The 19,645-nt window shown below is 36.8% G+C and overlaps 1 protein-coding gene across 1 annotated transcript; it reads left to right on the top strand.

Moving 5' to 3' along the window:
• The first annotated feature begins 1,446 nt into the window (after positions 1–1,446).
• Positions 1,447–19,234, top strand: LOC129925680 (uncharacterized). Its single transcript, XM_056025667.1, has 2 exons — positions 1,447–1,692; positions 13,777–19,234. Exon 2 carries the CDS (start codon positions 13,832–13,834, stop codon positions 18,272–18,274), a length of 4,443 nt encoding a protein of 1,480 aa, XP_055881642.1. The 5' UTR covers positions 1,447–1,692; positions 13,777–13,831; the 3' UTR covers positions 18,275–19,234.
• Positions 19,235–19,645: the final 411 nt, after the last annotated feature.

The following is a 19,645-nucleotide window of genomic DNA, read 5'->3' on the forward strand; positions in this document are numbered from 1 at the left end:
CTGATTTCTGCGCACAAATATTATCATATATCTTTAAAACAATAACAACAACAAAAACCATGCAAAATCATATAGCCTAGCTCAGTGATGCCCAAAGTACGGCCCGCGGGCCAGAACCGGCCCGCGGGCCAGAATCGGCACGCGACTTGGTTGCATCCGGCCCGCCGAAAAGTCGGCACAAAAAGTAATAAATTCTCCCCTCTTCAAAAAAGGTTGAAAATGTAATTTTACCTTTGTTAGGGCCCTCACTTTTTCTCTGATGGATTGGTACCATGACCTTTAACGAGTATGAGTTTCTGAAATGGAACTCTGAATGTAGAATCTACCCGGAGAAGTGAATGGATCTTTTTTTTTGGTGGAACATGATAATAAGCCAACATATTTGTTTTCTAAAGAAAGTCTGGATGTTTAAAAAAAAAACATATACAGTGGCATTATAAAACAAATATGAAGGCCCTCTTGGTTTGAGCCGCGTATAAAAGATTGGTTAAACTACGCCTAGAGATTTGACCAAAAAGAGACAAGAAAATAGTTGGTGGTAAAAGTAGCTACAATGATGCTCTCATTTTAAGTAGAAATGAATCAAAATTTTTAGACTCGTAAAAAATGATAGACTTAAACTATCCCATTAATTAATGTAAGAACTAGATCCAATAGTCTCAAATGGTTTCAAGTGAATTTTGATTTCATATTTTACCATTTTGTTGATGTGGCCCGCAACACGCGTGTCGAAAGTTAAAATGGCCCGCAGGTCAAATTAGGTTGAGCATCACTGGCCTAGCTTATCAGCACTTTTTTTCTTCTCTACATCAGATACACACACACAAAAGCTAGCTATTTATGATTTTTCCGGCATAAATAAAAATATCGGATTAGACGAGATTGTATCATTTGAATTGAAAGTAAGAAATGAAAAAAAAATAATTTCAAATTCAAAACTTTTTCTTTTTCTTGTAGATTCATCATGGTCTGAGACAAGTGGCCATCATAAAAACTTGTTCTCCTTTTGACCCCCGCAAGTCTCATTCATAATGTCCCGCCATCTTTTTGCTCCCTTGTTCTCGTGAGTGACGCATGGGTCGAACTACTCCTAGACGCTATCCATTAAGTTTCTTGCTTTTTAATTTTTTTCTTAATCCTGGTACTGTGCCCTGTAGGACTGTTTTTAAAATAGCATTCGTTCGTATAACGTTTCCGTACCATCAATTTATAATATTAGCTCTTAGGCATTGCCTATGTTTCATTCATATCGTCAGATGATTCAGAAACGTATTCATATAATAACATATTGCGATACCCGAACAGGAAGAGTACCGCAGTAGTGGAGTGGGAAGAAAGAGAGAGAGAGAGAGAGAATCGATTCTCAGAATTAGTGAGCACCGCCGAGAAATCGACAGGCTGTGTCCTCGCACGAGCCTATGTTAATGTAGGAAGCTGTCCGATTAGTTGTAGGGGGACCTGCAGACGTGTCATCCAACCGGTCAGCTGGCAGACTCCTGTGTCCAAGTTCCCTCTTTTTTTTTTCCCTCTGTGTATTAGTGTAAATTGTTTATTTATGGTAGGAGTAGATCTAATTCCATTTAGAAGTGATTGTGTTGATTGGTTTGAGGGAGTCGGTGCCAGATTTATTTGAAAGATTCTTTCTGCCGGAAGTGAAACAATGTAAACGACGTTTGATTGGGAGTGAGAAAAGTAAGTATGTGGCCAGTGTCTTTATTAAGTTTGCATGGCAGTAGTGTCAGCAGATATCACTGACATTTCGTGGTGGGAGAAATATGACAGTAGTGTCGGCCAATGTTACTGTCATATTCTGTTGGGTCACAAAATAAACTCTAGGCAATGTCATGTTATAGATTCAAAACAGAATCTGCTGATATTTCTGACTGAGTGTCACAACATAGATTCAAAGTAGTTTCAGCTTATATGTCATAGTATAACTCAAATTAGTGCCACCTGATGTCGCTGTCAAGCCATTGTGTCACATCACAGAGTCGAATAGCACCAGCTTAAATGACTTTCATATCGTTGTATCACATTATAGACACATTGTAGTGTCAGCTGATGTCACTGCCATGCCATTGTGTCACATCATTGATTCAAATAGTCCCAGCTGATGTCAATGTCATATTGCTTGTGTCACAGAAGGCATCACTGTGTCCAGACAATGACATCATAGACCTACTCCATAATGCTTGATGCTAACCAAAGTTTCAGTTAGAATATTGACAGGCATGTAACGTAGATCGATTAGGTAAAATAAAACTCATAATCTTATTGTTATTACAAACTCTCCTATCAGCTTGCAAATTTTTCATGGGCTCAAAAGTTGAACAATGGGAGAAACCAAGGCACTTGAACATTTCGAAAACTGCTCTAACGATTTTCCTAGAAATTTGACAGTTTATGTACATCTTTGGAGGAAAAAATACAACCACTTGACCGCACAATTTGACCCTTATACTTTTTCAAAATATAATTATCTTAAAGTTAACTAAGGCTATTTTGATCACACTTTCAGCGGACATTCCCGATTTCGACTCAAATGTTTCTTTGTATTCAGTAATAAAATAAATTGATTGTGATGAAAAGACTCCTATTAAAGAATTAATAGCAATATATAAATTAGAAATTAAAGACCACTTTCAGCTTTATTTATTATTTAAAAAAAACTTTTTGTGGACTACTTGTTTTTAAATACTAGAACACGTAGTGGATTTTTCCAAGCAATTATTCTCAATATGTGCATTGTATTATATCGGATTATGATATAAACGGTATTCTAAAGTAGGTCTTATACCACTTATTAGACTGCTATTCCTTCTGGGGTTATGCTTTATGGTGAGACTAGGTAGTCTTTAATTATAAGATTATTTATTTACTAAATTATTTTTGCTTATGTTCTTCCTTGTCTTATAAGTTACACCTCACCTATCTATGGAACCGTTGGGGCACCACATATGATCTCTTGGCCGTCCTTCTCCATTCCTATCTGTCTTTGCCTTGGTTAGAATCTCTTCCAATGACAGGCCTGTCCATTCTTGTATGTTCTCATCACTTTCTGTGCCTGCAATTTTTTTTCCTGGTAGGCCTACTATTTCCTGACAGACCTTCTTGACAGTAGTTAGTAGGTCATCGTGGGGTCCAATTGTCGTTGAAATCCTGTTTGTGATGCGGACATTTCTTAAGCATCTCAATTCCATTGCTAAGATCCTTCCCTCTAGTTCTGCAGTCAGCGTCCAAGATTCGCAAGCATGACCAATGAGTGCACCAGTCTGAGTTCAGTGTCGAGGGCTATGCCTTTGTCTTTCCAAAACTAAATCTGACTAAGCTACACACGTTCGTTCAAAGGGAAGACAGGCTCACTCATATCATGTTCATTCATCTAGTCGTGCGTGTTAATTAGAGACTTAAAGTCTACTAAGTCAATGGTTTTCCTAGTTCCATGCTCCAATGACTATAGAAAAATACGAATGTGTCCTAGCAAACGGAATTAGAAATGTGCCTTTATCTATTAGGTCAGTGATGCCTAACATAAATCTACCTGCGGGCATTTTTAATTTCCGACACTGATGTCACGGGCCACATAAAGGAAAGGTACAAAAACTAAAAGATTAGAAATCCGTAGATCTAGTACTTACATTTATTAATGGGATGTTGTTAGACTTACATTCATGTATAGGATATTATTATCTTTTTTTTACGTATCAGAAAACGGCTTTATTTCTCTACTAAAAATATGAGCTACAGTGTATCTAGCTGTACCAATGACTCATTTTATAGTCTCTTTTTGGTATATATTCACATTAATGTATAGTTTAACGATCTTTTTATTCGAATGACGTCAAATTTGTTTTATTATGCCGTTTATGAGCTATTCTTTTTTAAAACAGCCACACTTTATTTACAACTCAAATATATTGGCTTATTATCATGTTACACAAAAATTAAGAGTCCCATTACATAAACGCACAAATGTTAAAAATCATGGTATTAATCAATCGGAGAAAAATTGAGGGCCCTAACGTAGGTAAAGAGACATTTTTCAACCTTTTTCTACACTTTGTGGCAACATTTCGGCGGGCTGGTTGGATCTGGCCCGCGGGACGTATTTTGGGCATCACTGTATTAGGTTGTGTTTTGTAAGCCTATTTGTATGTTACGGTTCATTGTTGTTTTTTTTTTTTTTTTTTTTTTTTTGTATTATTGCTAATTTATCTTTTAGTCTTCTGTCCTGGGGTGTCTCTAGGTTGACTTTTTTTGACTAACTGTTGAACTGAAACAAAATGTAAACATTCTTTGGTTATAAACCTCAGCTCACGGTTCTAGTTAGCGTCTATTTGAGTTTCTCTCTGTTCTGAGTTGAAAGATGCCAAAACTGTCAGGACTGAGTTCTGGTCAGCCTGGGTCTCCTGTTTACTGTAGAGGAGAAGGGGGGCAATTCAGGTTGTTGATTTCAAAACTGTTATTGTTTTGGGTTGTTTTTATTTGGTGAGATGTTTTGTTGAACATAATGTAACTCATGATAAGGCAGTGTGTTTTTTGTTTCTAGTCCAGGACAGTTGGACTTTTTGGATATATATAGTCTAAGTGTAGACTCTAACTATTTTTCTGTATTATAGTGCAAATAATGTAATTAAACATGTTATATGTCGGTGAAGTGGCATTCTGAATCTTATTTTGTCGTTGTATGTGTCATTATGGTATTGCCCAGGACTTGGGTACATTTAGCATGACACATACATATATTAGAGAGAAAATGAGTCTTGACAAAAACAGAAGTCACATATTCCAATATGACTCTAATCTTTGCTTTTTTTTTACCTCTTGACCACAAGAAAAAATCAGCTTAGTTTAAAAAACATTGAATGTTTAAATAAAACTAACTGAAAGAGAAGGTGCAACTTTAATTTAAAATGAAGTGAAAACACCGTGCTTACTTCACCATATGAAGCAACAGAACACGATAATAATAAGCTATAAAATTAATTTAGTAAACAGCGACAATCAATAACCAGACATCGTATGAACTATTTAAGTTATGGATATTCTCATCTAGGCGGATTTCGGTGTATCCGGTGTACAGAATATGACAAGTGCTTATTATCTATTTTTCTATCTATATATTTAAAGATGCAACATATTTTGCACTTTCTAATATATAGAATCAAATTTCTATGCTCTTTATACTTGGCACACATTTTTATCATTTAGCTGGCAACGGTGGTCTTTCAGTAAAGCGTCCTTGACATTGTTTAGCTTGTTTATGTATTTTAAAATATCCCTCCTTTTAGTTTTCAATGTTTTTCCTTATTTCGCCTCTGAATTTCAACACATCGATTTCTCTCTCTTTTTTTTTTTTCAAAGTTAATATATTTTATTGCTTAAAGAATTTATAACGGAAAATCGAAATGCAAATAAAGATGAGATTACTGCGTTTAAAATGTATCGCGCTAATCTTCAATTTATAGCACTTTTTAAAATATATTGGTAAAACGAAAATTGTTATGTGATATTGTCTACGGTCAGTTGATATAAATATATGTGGATGGCTGGTCGTGCGGTTTGCGCGCTGGACTGTCGTTCAGATTTATCGATGGTCCCGGGTTCAAACCCTGCCCGCTCCCATCCCCCGTCGTCCTGAGGGAGATTTGGACTAGGAAGTAAATTACCTTCAACTCTGAAGGAACATCCGAAACATGTAAAACATTTGACAATACATTTTTACAAAAATGTGGTCTCCTTCAGTTGTAATGCGCCTATGGATCTTCTCATAGAAATGAAATGAATGCCTGGGCATTAGTTAGTGTCGGAACAATGTGGCCCACGCAGCAGTCCCCTTCCACTCTCCATGTACCTGATATATTCAAATGGAACAACAAGTACCGATACAGTTTTGGATCAGCGGCGTCACAGGCTCTGTAAGGGTTTAGCAAACTGCCCAAGGGTCACCGACCGCTGATTTATCCTTAGGGTTGACTCCCAAATCCTTTCCCATGTTTGGGTAAAGCTTCAAGGCAGCAGAGGTTTTGCATTACTATCAGTTGAAGCCATGCTTACTTTTTTTTTGTTGAAAATTTGAATGGGTTCTAATTTAAGTTCACTCTTGCAGAGCCTAGTAGAGATCACTCATAAGTAACTTGATCCTTTGTTTCGGTTTTCTGTATTATCCTGGACAAATCAGAAACATTGATGTTTGACAAGGCAGGGGAGAGAACCGGAGAATGTGAATTTTATCTTGATAGGGTTTGTTTGAATCGTAATGCTATTGGTTTTAGGATGAATATACGAGTTTCATCCCATTCTCTCTCTCTCTCTCTTATGTTATTCCTCTATACGAGTTTCATCTCTTTATGAACGTTCTCTCTCTCTCTCTCTCTCTCTCATGTTATTTCTCTATTTTCGTTAAGTATCATCCATAAAAACAATGGACCTCATTCACCAATCGTAAACAAACAACATTTAGCCACGTGATTCTCTATTTTTTCGATACAAATTATGTAATACACACAGGCTGTCACGTGATACGTTTTTTTCATTGTTTTATCAAGATTATCACCTTGCTAAATGTTGTTTGTTTACGATTGGTGAATGAGGTCCATTGCATTGTACTGTACCTTAAAGGCACATGAAAATGTTCATAAAGGGATGAAACTCCTATATTTATCCTAAAACCGTAGTAAAACCAATAGCATTACGCTGCAAACAAACCCTACATACTTTATAATGTACTAAAGATGATAATTTCTGAACTAAACTAAGATCTAATTGTCTTATTATTTATGAAATATGGGTAAGGAATATGATACATTATGCCTTGAAATTTTTACTAATTGCTTCAAAAACATTTTTTAAAGGTTGTCTAATGGATCAACAGCTAGTTCATAGATCATACCCCGTGTGTTTTAATGTATATATTATTTTCAATTTGTTGTGGATGTTTTATTTTTGTGTGAAAAGTACTGGAAAGGATTGACGTAATAAAATGATGTTTTTTAATGTCTACTCCTATCAACATGAGTCTCTGATAATTTGATTCTTATGTTTAATTGTTTACAAAAGTTTATTTCTTTGTAGTAACAGAACACCTGCTTTGATGAAGCCCCCAAATGAAAATTAGAAATTTAAACTCAATACTGCGAAAAAAAAAAAAAGGATTATATTGCGCGAGGTAGCAATGGGCTAAGCTAAACGATGAGGTTCAAGGCCTTTTTAAAAGTGTCACTACTTCAAACTTCCCGGAAGGCTAAGTTGGCCACGATCGATGGCAGCTCAATATCTCTGCACTGTCAGAGCACATGTCTTCCTGCTACAGAAACAATTTCTAATGCAAATATTGAAAATAAACAGCGGTAACGCTGTTGTGACACGAACAAAGATTATAAACAAATTGCACAATAAATGTGTTTACCCTGCGTGCTTTTTTTTAATAAAGACTCGATTCCAAAGAATAAATGGGTATTCTTTTTCTCATCATTAACTCATAGTCTTCGAGGGAGGAAGGACGCCATTAAGAAATCATTACCGACTCTTTTACAAATTTGCTCCGTCAGCTGTCACATTGAATCGGTGATGACTAAACGGTGCTTTTCAAGCAGTGCGCGTTGCACTGGTGATACAATCGAGTTCCTTTATTTTTTTTTACGAATCTGTGTCTCGATCTTTTTCTTGTAAACTTTCCATCTAAGTTCATTTCTGGAACCTGGTGGAATGGTGGCAAAGAAGCGAAACTACGTTCCGCACTAAACGCACCAGTATGAGGGAATCACATGATAGTGTTCTGTTACCACAGAGAAATCAATTCTTGTAGGTAATTAAACATAACAATTAAGTAATAAAGACTTCATGTTGATGGGATTAGAATGGAGTAGACACAGGTAGACATTAAAAGCCATCATTTTATTACATCACATCCATAGACATAAATAAATATAGACTGGAAGTAGGAAGTTATTTTCATTTGGGGGAAGTCAAATATGTTTTATGTACTATATCTATGTGAAAAAAAAATGGCGGCGATTGAGCTATAAATTCTAGGACTAACATTTCAGCCAATATATACCTTTGATCTTTAGTTTTGAAAAGTACAAAACTGCCATATTCCCAATATTTTGTATTTGTTTCATAATCATAGACATAGGCAAATATATATAGGTTTGTGATGTGGATCTACAAACTTATCTTTTCCCAAATATTTCCGATAATAATTTGTTCTTTATCGTCCAGTCTATATATATATATGTCTATGATCACATCCTTTTTTAGTACTTTTCATAAAACACCCATAAAATAATGACGTAATTTCAACATATTAGCACACACATATGATGCTGTTTAGAAATGTATGAACAGTATTTTGCAAATGAACAAAGTTAATAATTTAACTAGTCCACTATTATTTCTCACGGTTTTCATTAAGTTGTTATAATGAGTTTTTCTCCAAAGAAAAATTAACAATGATTTGACAGTGGCAGGCCCCTTAGTAAACTGGTCCTCACCGAGTGGTAAAAGTAAAGTTCCCCTTTCACACCTTGTGGTCTATAGGGCAGATGATGTAAAGGTCATCTGTTTCAAAGGCCTACGGTTAACGAGGGTGTCGTATGGCCAGCACAACGACCAACCGCCTTTACTTTTCCCCAACTAATGTCAGGTACCCATTAGAGCTGGGTGGACTCAGAGGCGCCCAAAGATTCCGAAATTAAAAATCCCAGTCTTCATCAGGATTCGATGAATTCGAACCCGGGACCCCCGGTTCGGTAGCCAAACGCTTAACTGCTTAGCCACCGCGCCTCCTCACCGAGTGGTACTTGATCACAAAATAGTTTGAAAAGCACTAGGTGACTAGGCAATGTCCTTTCTTGTTGGGTCATCCTTCTCTTGATGAGTGTATCGGATCTTTACTTTTTGATGTTGATTACTGTTCATTAAAAAAAAAATGTGCTAGTTTTTTGAAAACTATCTTGGCCGTTTTGTATATCTGTTTATTGGAGTTTGTTTGGTTATCCAGTGTACAGAATATAGGAAATGTTGATAAACTAGATCTAGAAATCTAATCTATATATTTCAAAATATGAATGATAATAATTTTAAAGATTTTTTTAGCGCCGAAAAATCAAAAATTTTAAGCGCTTTCGCTTGTAGCAAAACAAATATTTAAATACCCCTAAAAACAAACTCTAACAATCTGAAGCGATGAGACGTCGGCCATAGATTAGGGAAACCACCAATAATAAGAAAAAATATATACATTTAAAAAAAAAAGCTTATATTTTGTTTTTATCAGTCATGCAATTAAATTTGTAATAGCTCTAGTCTAGACTAACAATAATAAATCAGTGCGATTAGAAATATTTTTACCAATTGTTTTTTTTTAGCGCAATTCATGCTATTAACTTTCTCAATACGCTATGATCCTATCACTTATCTGGACCAGTTGGGAAAAGCGGGGTGGAGAAAGAAGCATGTATCTGGTTGAAGGTTACCGTGATAGCTCTTAAAATGAATTTAAAAAAAAAATTACGACCTGAATTCAACCAGACAGACAGAGTGGATTGCTATAAGCTTTTTAAAAATAGATCTAGATTGGGTGCAAAATGTTATTTTCAAAATTGAAGATCATAGTTTTTATGCACATAAAAATGTGTCTTTCACCAAATGATTCCGATTCCTGACGACCAGTCTAGAACTCTATGTCTATGGTAATAGCCTATTTTATATTGGATATTTTCATAAGTGATTAGAAAGCTATACACAGTTAGTTATATTTTTTTTTGGTAAGTCCGGGGAACAAAATACAAGATGTGTTGATAAGCTAGGAATATGTTTCTCTTGTTATAATAGTATTCTCTTTTTGGTCATGTTATAATAGTATTCTCTTTTTGGTCATGTTATAACAGTATTCTCTTTTTGGTCATGTTATAACAGTATTCTCTTTTTGGTCATGTTATAATAGTATTCTCTTTTTGATCATGTTATAATAGTATTCTCTTTTTGGTCATGCTATAATAGTATTCTCTTTTTGGTCATGTTATAATAGTATTCCTTTAATGTTTTTATTGTAGGACTAAATCTGTATTCACTTATATGAAACATATATGAAAGAGTGGACCACCTTTTTTTCCAAATACTGTAGTTGCTACTATTTCACATGTTTTTTAAAGGATGATTATGTCTTTACATATCAAGCGTTAACATTGCTCGTGTTATGTACAGTAGGATCAATGACTTAGTTAAATAAGAAGACTTAATAAAATAAGTTCTTGTTCACTATTGGCATACCTGTCTCAAGAAATACTATGACTGGAAATTAAAATCGATTTCTGGAAAGAAACCATTCTTAGAACTTGACGCGTGGAATCCATCTCGTGCTTATCGCACTCAATATAATACACAACTGGGGAGGGATGTGGGCGACTGACACATTCTTAACTCAGATCATAAGCTGATTATGTAGGAATGGGGGGGGGGAGGGAGAAGGATGCGATGTGTGTCTAGCCAATGGCGATAGTTGTTACTTGGAAAACCTATATGCTTAGAACAAAGGCCTACATTTGCATTTAAACACAATATCAGTTTCTTAGGGGCCAAGATTTTATCCGGAAATAGACAATAGAGGCTAAGTTTATGAACTTAATGCATTAACAAGTTTGTCTATTTATACTTAACTGTGTAACGTTTAGTTTAGACTTTGTATGCTATTTCAGCTCCATAGACGCTAACAGCCACATATTTTTAACAAAGCTTATATCAACTTTCTCTGCCTGCTAAAACGTTTGTAGACCTTATTTCTCCGACACCCAATCTCGGATCAAGCTGAAAATTTTTCACAATTACTTCTTTTACCTGACAACACAAGAATCAATAAAAAAAAAAAACAACAACAGATTAGTTAATTAACTATTGGTAATTAATTATTTTATTTTGTATCTTGAACAAGGGAAATTAGTCCCCTTTCGCCGTTCTTCATAGAAACAAACAGTATATAAGTATACAAACTTCTCTAGTCATAGGTAGCAGAGTGGTTAGCACGTCGCCCGAGGTCTTTACGACCTGGCAACGAAGTATTGGTCTAAACTAGTTTAAACTGCCCACAGGTTATGACGTTGCAGGTCAGTGTTCAGGCCTTCTATAACGAATGGGCTCGGTTCGAATCCTTCCCGACGCCACCCCACCCCCCCTGCCGTCCTGCGCGAGGTTTGGACTAGAATGTAATTCTCTTCAAATCTGAAGGAACATCCGAAACATGTAAAAATAAAGCAAGTTTGAATAACTTCTGAAGCAATAATTACATCACCAACACACGATTAATAAAAAAAACGGGTGAAGTCGAATATGTTTGTTTTCATTCAAACTTCTTGTCCATCTCTACTATCAGACAATCATGACGTGTTCAACCAAAGAGGAAAATATGAATTAATATTTGCTAATGTAAACACGGCTGAAGAAGGCCCGGCCTACTCATGCCCCAGATATGAGCGTCTTTTCAAGACAAGAGATTGGATTCCACAGCCATCTTTGTGTACATGGAAAATGAGATTGTGTTCATCTTCGATCACGTGGGAGGAGCGTGAAATTATTGTGCGTAAAGTTTTTAAAAAAAAATCTGATAATTATCTTTTTACTGTATATAGGCGTAATAGCAAAAAGAATGAACGGACCTGCTATTCAAAGAGGTTCTATCCAAGGCAAAAGACAGAGAGGAATGGAGAAAGACGGTTGACAAATCTTATGAAGTGCGCGACGGTCCAACAGACTAAGGGATAGGGGAAGGCATAATAATGAAAACTTACAATGTGTTATTGAGTGGAGAGTATGCCATCTAATCTATTAGGCTGCATGTTAAATTACATCCATATAATTGTTTTTGTGCACGCAAATTGTTCTGAATAAAGTATGTCTCTAATAATTATTAGGTCTGCTGTTCTAAAACATATAAATATATCGACTGTTTTTTTTTATATAGTTATGATGATATTAATGGGGAAAAAAACTTGTACAAAATATTTAAAGAAAAACAACATAAAACACTCACATTTTTTTTTTTAGCATTTTCAATTATCTCCCTTTAGAGCTCAATTCGAAAGATTTTAGATGGCCAGAATAATTTCCAATATAAAGAAGCTAAAAAAATGTCTCCATTAGATCTTTTAATTTATTTTACGTCCAATTTTCTAATGCAGTAAAATTAATTCCCTATTGATTTCATTTTGGAATTTCAAAACAGCCTTGAAAATTTCCAATTAATTTTATTCGGAGTATGAAAGAAAGAATATGGGAATTTTTGTCCTTTAAATTGCGTGTTTGTATGTTTTCTTAATATTGCAATTTCAGAATACATAAAGCCTTCCGGTTTTATCCTATACTCTCTAATATTATTTACTGTGAACTAGAACAGTGGTTCTTAAACTGTGGTCCGCGGATCGCCGTGGTTCGCGAAACAACCGTAGGGATCTGAAGAAAATTGTATAAAATTAAAATAACTTTTCTCTAAAAGACATTTTATTCGATTGGATAATTTTAATAATAATCAACACGCCCCTCATTACTGTTTTATTTGTATATTATGTACAATTCTTTGTTGACCCAAATCAAAGATTTGAAAAATTCCTTTACCCACCGACACTGAACGCTTTTGAGCAGAACTCAACTCTGATCCCAATCACACATGAATGCACACTAATACAGTTGCAGCTCATTAAAATATCTACAAACGAGGAAGTTAATGTTAGAACAAGGAGACCACAAATTCTAGTTACAGTTATATCCTGCATTATGGGTCATGGCACAGAATTTGTTGACTGCTTTCCCATTTTGTTAACTGGTACAACGTGGATTCAGTGCCATATCACAAATAAAAGAAACCGACTAGAAATGTGTGCTCGTGGAGCTTTGCGGTTGCTACTTACAAACATAAAGCGGACATAAATACTTTCATAAACTTTCATAAACACCATCCCAAATAATTGTTGTTGTTTTAAATTGTATTTTTAACAAAATTACAATCTCTATAAAACTTCATTTGTACATTTTTTTTATTTGCAACTTATAAAATATGCATTTAGGTAGCTTTTTCAGTTAGGGGTCAGTGGGCAAGTTTTGGCTATATAAAAGGTGTCCCCGGATTATGACCAGACAGAGTGACTTGATATAAGCTTAGTGAATATTGCCTTCGTCTCAACCTCTCTTCTGATTGTTAGATCTAGACTTCTGTCTCCTAAAAATATGTTCATAGTGTGCTCTCATGTTCATTGTCACGTGAGGGGAAGAAAACACAACATAGATCAAAGGATAACTTTTTTTTTAGGTTAGTCATATTTAACTCCACAATTATAAAAGAGTATTAGATTTTAACATAGACAATAGAGACTTTATGGTTTTATATGGGTCATTACCTTTATGGGTCAATGCCTATAAAACGTTTTCAACGTCTCGTTTCGAATGGACTAAAATACGCGTTTGATGGCATGGATTGGTACTTTATAATAAGCCGAAGTCTGTGGCATTAATATTTAGAAATCTATGGTATAAATTTAGTATTGCATGTAAAAAAATATATCCAGGCCCCTGTGAACAATATTTATTTTAAACTTTAAAAGCTTTAAGTTTCTATAAGAAAATATTTCCCAATGACACCAACTGTCAATGTTTATATATGAAAATAAACATTATTATTATATGTTATATTTGTTACAAATTAATTAAAAATAAAAAAAAACATAATAATGTTTCACGGTCTTCAACAATTTTTAATATTTTATTCTGTTTTGTTTTCTTTCTCAGAGAGTGAACAGGAAAATTCCTGATCTGTATTCAACAACCATACATTGAAAACACCATGGGATGTCGCCCCAGCAAACAAGCCACAAGCAAAGTTCGAGCCGTGGACGAGTCTCTCTGTTTGTGCAGTCCACGTAAAGTAAGAAAGAATCATAAATGTAGTGGCAGCACCAGCAAACCATTGGTCACTGGCAGCAAGAAGCACAGCCTCAGCAGCGGACACAGACCTCGCTCGGCCAATGGCGCCATCATGGACTTTCCCGCCTTTTCCACCACCACCGCTGTGTATAGAAAGAGCGCCTCAAAGACGTCTAAGATAACTCTGAGACTGTCGTGTGACGGCTCTACCCTAGAGATAGAACAGTGCGACTACGACTTGGAGAAGGCGTGTGGAGATCAGACTCCCACGCCCAGACCGTGGCACAGTGCGCCGAACTTAACTAAACTTAAAGACAAGAGAACCAGGCTCTTCCGCGAGGAGCCCATGAAACATTCAACATCAACATGGTCGCCAAGTGTATCCAGTACCGTTTCCGGTTGCCATGGGTTAACCATGCGTGTTCCGGTCATTATCAATGCGACTGAAAACCAAAATAGCGACAAGTCTTTGGCGGCATCTCATCGGTCTTCTAATGAGTCTCAAGCTGGTAGTGGATCTTCCCAAGGGAGAAGCAACACGGGGAAAACTCCACTGCTGAAGACTGCTTGCAAGCCAAGCTCGGACGCTGCTCAGTTTACTTACAGAAATTTTTGTGACTTTAGCTCCGATATTGATAGATCTCGATTAGGTGCGCGCATGTCTTTTAGAGAACAGGATTATACAAAACAAAGTTTGAATAGCAGGTCAGATAACACTACTAGAACAAATGAAACGTCTGCTCTTGTTCATGAGAAAAGCCAGACAACAAACAACAAACACAGATCCCACGGCTACAAAGTACGAGATGATTCTGAATCATCCGCTGAATTCGAGCAAATACCAGTGAATGTCATTACATCATACGGCCCTCCTTCAACATCGGACAAGACGTATGGTACTACAGATAGTAACCACAACCCTGTTCAGTTGTGCTTGAACAGCTGTTGCTCGCATGACAAGAGAGCCCGGCCGGAGTCTACATTTCTGGCGCCTCACTTTCGTTCAGTGGATAGTGAAAGTAAACAAAGTTCTTTAGAATGTTTGCAGATGGCAAACATGTTCACCATACATGATTTCTCGTCCCACGAAGACATGTCTACACACAGCGCTAGAGATGAATCGCCTGTCAATTTCATGTCACAAATAGATTCCAGCAGCATTCTGAGTTTTGTCGCATTGGGCTGCCCCGTGCTTAACGACATATCAAATTTCCCCTACTCTTCAGACGACGAGGCCCCGCGAGGCATGTTCACGCCCCAGCCTGGAATAATTGACCCCTACGACAGTTTAGACGATGGCATCAATACATCTGGCATCATCAATAATGTATATGGTGTCGCTCCTGGTGTAGGGTGCCTATACACTGGGGGTAGTGATAATGTCAGTAGGCGTGGGAGTCGAAAAAACATAGACAAAAAATCCTCCGCTGAAAGAACTGTAAGTCGCTTAAAATACGTCAATGGATTTATAGATCACAAAAGAGGACAAAGTGAAGAAACAGCAGAATACAAAAAAGAGACCAGGCGCGAATGGATAGACGGTGAGCTACGCTTGGTAAAGGATGACGGCTCGAGTGTAGATGATTGCTCTACCTGGGCTTCAAATTGCTGGTCACGTGTGAAGTTCCCAGTCTTGAAAACACACGTTTCAGCCAGTTCTCTGCTGAACGATGCCGTTGAACTCAAATCTGGTGACGTTACCAACGAATGCAATGACGTGGTTTGTTGCAGCGAATCCGAGGCTCCAAGTTTGTGTCAACAGTCTCAGTGCGATGTAACTGAAAACTTGTGCCAGCCAAAGGAATCTTCTGTCGTAACCACCTACCAGTCAACGGATATTGAGTCAGTCGATAATGAGGTGAAATATATGGGAGTTGTAGCAGGAGATACAGAATCAACTCTCCCAAGGCGTCATAAGATAACGGAAAATACGGAAGAAAAATCAATAACATTGGAGTTATCGACTATTAGATTGACTGACGAAGCATCATTAGATGTTGACTCAATAAATATTAAGTTATTGCAATTGATGCCTCAAAATATAGGGCCATCATTTCAAACGGAGACAAATATTGAAGACAAATTATATTTCAATGTAACAAATGCTGAGCGAAAAGCTCAAGAAACGATGTTATTTGCCAAGGGCACAGACGATACTCCAGTCAGTCACGAAAGAAGCCTAATCAACATCGATACCCTTGTCCAAGATCTAACGTGCTGTGAAAGTTCAGAAACAGAGAGCATCGATTCTTCACAAAATCTATTTGTGTTACACGATTTTCAAGACGACGACGAAATCGATTCGTTCAAAGACACACCGGAGAGTCAGCAAGCTGATTATCTAATGGAATTACTCACTAGTGAGCTAACTACCACAAGTAGGACAGGGGTAAAAGAATCGATGTATTCCTCGGATTACCAAAATTTTCTCCAGACCGGTTTATACTCTATGACGAACTCTTCAGAGAGTGAGTCAAGTCTGATGAAGAACAGCGTTCAGTATGATAAGTTACATAACTATGAAAGCGTGTATCCTAACCAGCATATCTGGACCAAGCCGGTCACTACCACTAGTCTACACCACGTCAAAATCAATATTCTTAATCAAAATTTGAGCAGCTTAGATCCTTCCCATGATTTGAATTCTGCTGACTTAAAGATTCTCGAGTGTAAAAAATCAATGATAGATACATTGACAAGCTTAGCATACTTTAACAAAGACGTATCGCAAGAAAATATGTCTTTGAATCGTTATGGCGAAAGGACTTTAAAAGATGCTGATGCTAACGGTCGCCAAGATTTCAGTCACCAGACAAAGAACGCAAGAAAGAGTCGAAGTAACGTGAATTCTTTAATATCTGCTGATCACGGGGCATACACCGCTGTTCACACGTTTGAGAACCGCAAATATCTCAAGATGGCAACGGGGAGACAGATAGGTCAGGTCAATGACCACTTGACCGAAACAACAACAACCAGTGTTATACAGTTGGATGGACACAAACAGGCAAGTGGGGTCGACATCTTCGGCCAGGACACTACAGGTTCTAACGTTTCAACAAGCTTGTGCCCTTCGGCACCCTCTCTCTCTCAAACACAATCGGATTTCAAGGGGATGAGTGTATCGATCCAAGCACACGGCGAGCGTCCTCCAGGCACACATTTCGAAAGACATCTAAACGAGGGCGGTATCGATCCTTCCAAAATAACCTACTTAGCTCTGGAGGAAAAATGTCCCACCACCACCACCACTCTAAATTTACCCTTTCAATGTAATGTGCCACGATGTTCGCCGATTTCCCAGGATTCGTCCAACCGTTTTAAGAAAACGCTTTTATGTAAAAATGGCCCTCGGGATAATGAAAGCATTGGCTTTAATGGAGGTCACGACTCTCGTAACATGGAGACGGAAGCTATTTACATTGAGACAGAAAAGTTTTTTGGGGCCAGTGATTGCCAGAAATGTGAGGATATTAAAGGAGATGCTCAAAATTCCAGCTCTAAATCACGCCCACAAGTTTTGTTGCAGTCGTCCTTTATTAGGCCATGCAAAGATCCCATCGGTCGATCGGGAGATGTCAGACTGCAGAATATGAAACAAGTTTCTAACCATAATGAAAGTTCTAATCATTTCTACGATTCTGATTTTCTCACGAAATCAGTAGATTGTAACAGCAATGATCAATGTAAAGAAAATTCAAAATGCTACAGCAATGACATTTATAATGAGATCTTGAACTTGCGGAAGAAAAGTCACACTATTATGTCTTCAAGTTTAGACGAAAGAGTAATTAAAACAGAAGTATCTTGCAATGGCGAAATGCAACCTTTAGGTTCAGGTAAAGCAACTCATCACTGCCGCGCCAGCTCTTACCCACTTTGTTCAAGTAGCCCTCACAATACGCGCCCAAAAACGTCAATACACGCAAGGGAAGAGAACTATTGGGGTTACAACAGATGCCTCTTCAATCAAAGAAATGTGAGGTGCTCTAATGTGTACATTTCCGGCAATAAGCACTATGGGAACTCGAATCATGCGCAATGTGCAGGTGATTTTGGTGGAGTTTCATATAACCAACCAGCAGAAACCGTCCAATGTGACCGTTATCCACCAATCAAAGAGAGAATAAAACTCTCAAACAACTCAATTTCATCAACTTCCACCTTTAAACACGAGTTACTGGAATCCCCGTCTATTGAACACTCTCTAGACATTATTTCCTGCAGGAGGCAGGCTCCCAGCAACGTATGTTACAAACACTTTACAGAAACTTCTGATTCAGACTCTATTCCACGAAATAGTGTTCTTTCTCTGGTTAGATATTTCGAGAAAGTTCCGTATCTAACGAACAATACCAAGTAGAACCTTTTTTTTTTTCTAATCAATAATTGCAGAGCCAATCTTTGTATCCGTTTTGAAAGAAAGTCTGTAATTCAAAAGCTATTTGGAGAAAGTACCTTACCAAACAAGCAATGCTAAGTAACAGCTATTACCGTGTTAACCAAATCACTGGATCTTCTAACAAAATCTGATATAATTTTATTGATATTTTGAACTTGATGTTTATACTATGATTGTACATAACAGTATTATTAATTTATTTCAATGTCTACAGTATTTATGACTAATATATTTACATATTTATTTATAAACAACGTTTCTTAAATGAATTAAGCTGTCAAGACTGTATACTTAATGATTATAAGATCAATGGAGATTAATTTATTCTATTTATTGCTTTAGTTTATGCCATTTAGAGTTTGAAAATCTCATTGGTGCACCTTAAGGGAAACATTGCGATTACACAATACACTACGTCACATATAGATCTAGATTTACTTTTCCCCCTTTTTGATATTTCTTAGAATCCAGTCAAACAGAATGTTTATTCATATCGTGGGCAATCGTGTTTGTGATTTCGCAATGCTGTATATTAATAAAAGAGAAAACAGAATCTTAAAGTATTGCAACGTTCTGCAACTTGTCTATATACTGTTGACCTGACACTCGTCGAAAAAACAAAAAAAAAAGCCTCTCTCAAACCACGAAAACATGTTCTGATTTCTGCCAAGGAAACGAAATTTGGAATTAACAAGCTTGGCTGCCGCGCGACAACTACTTGCCAGATTTTTTAAATATTGGGCCAAAAGATCAATACCAATGTTAAATCCAAGCTTTCAGCAGTAGTTCCCGCTCGCGCGCATGTGTGTGTCAATTTCGACATACAGAAAAAAGTGAAACTCAATAATAGCATTCTTTCTCTAAAAAAAATTTTATAAAAAATAGAACATGTAATTAAGCTTTTTGGGCCAACTACTGTTTGCATTGAAATCTCCAGCTCAATTGTTGATCTTTACAAACTTTACATAAAAATGATTTTGTAAAAGTGCCTTTTTAATATCTTAGTGTGAACGTGTCTGTGGGGCCTCTTGCAAACTAAGGCCGTCTCTGATGTAATATGTCAGAGTATTTTATCTTCTTTAGCTCCTCATAGATCTATATCTAGAGTTCACCCCCCACCCCATCTGGTTTCTCTTACATTCTCGTGGTTCAGTTCAAGGAGCTCGAGATTTAGCTCGAATTCGAGATCTAATTTGCTAGTTTGCTAGTTTTCCCTCAGGTAGGCCTATCTTCACTTCGTGTCTTCTGCAATGAAGAGGTTTTGTTTGTGTGTGTGATGTTGTAATCTTTATAGAATCACTATTTTCAAATATTTGAAATTGCCTCTCCAGG

This window comes from Biomphalaria glabrata, chromosome 4 (genome assembly GCF_947242115.1).
Source record: "Biomphalaria glabrata chromosome 4, xgBioGlab47.1, whole genome shotgun sequence".
NCBI classification, from domain to species: domain Eukaryota; kingdom Metazoa; phylum Mollusca; class Gastropoda; family Planorbidae; genus Biomphalaria; species Biomphalaria glabrata.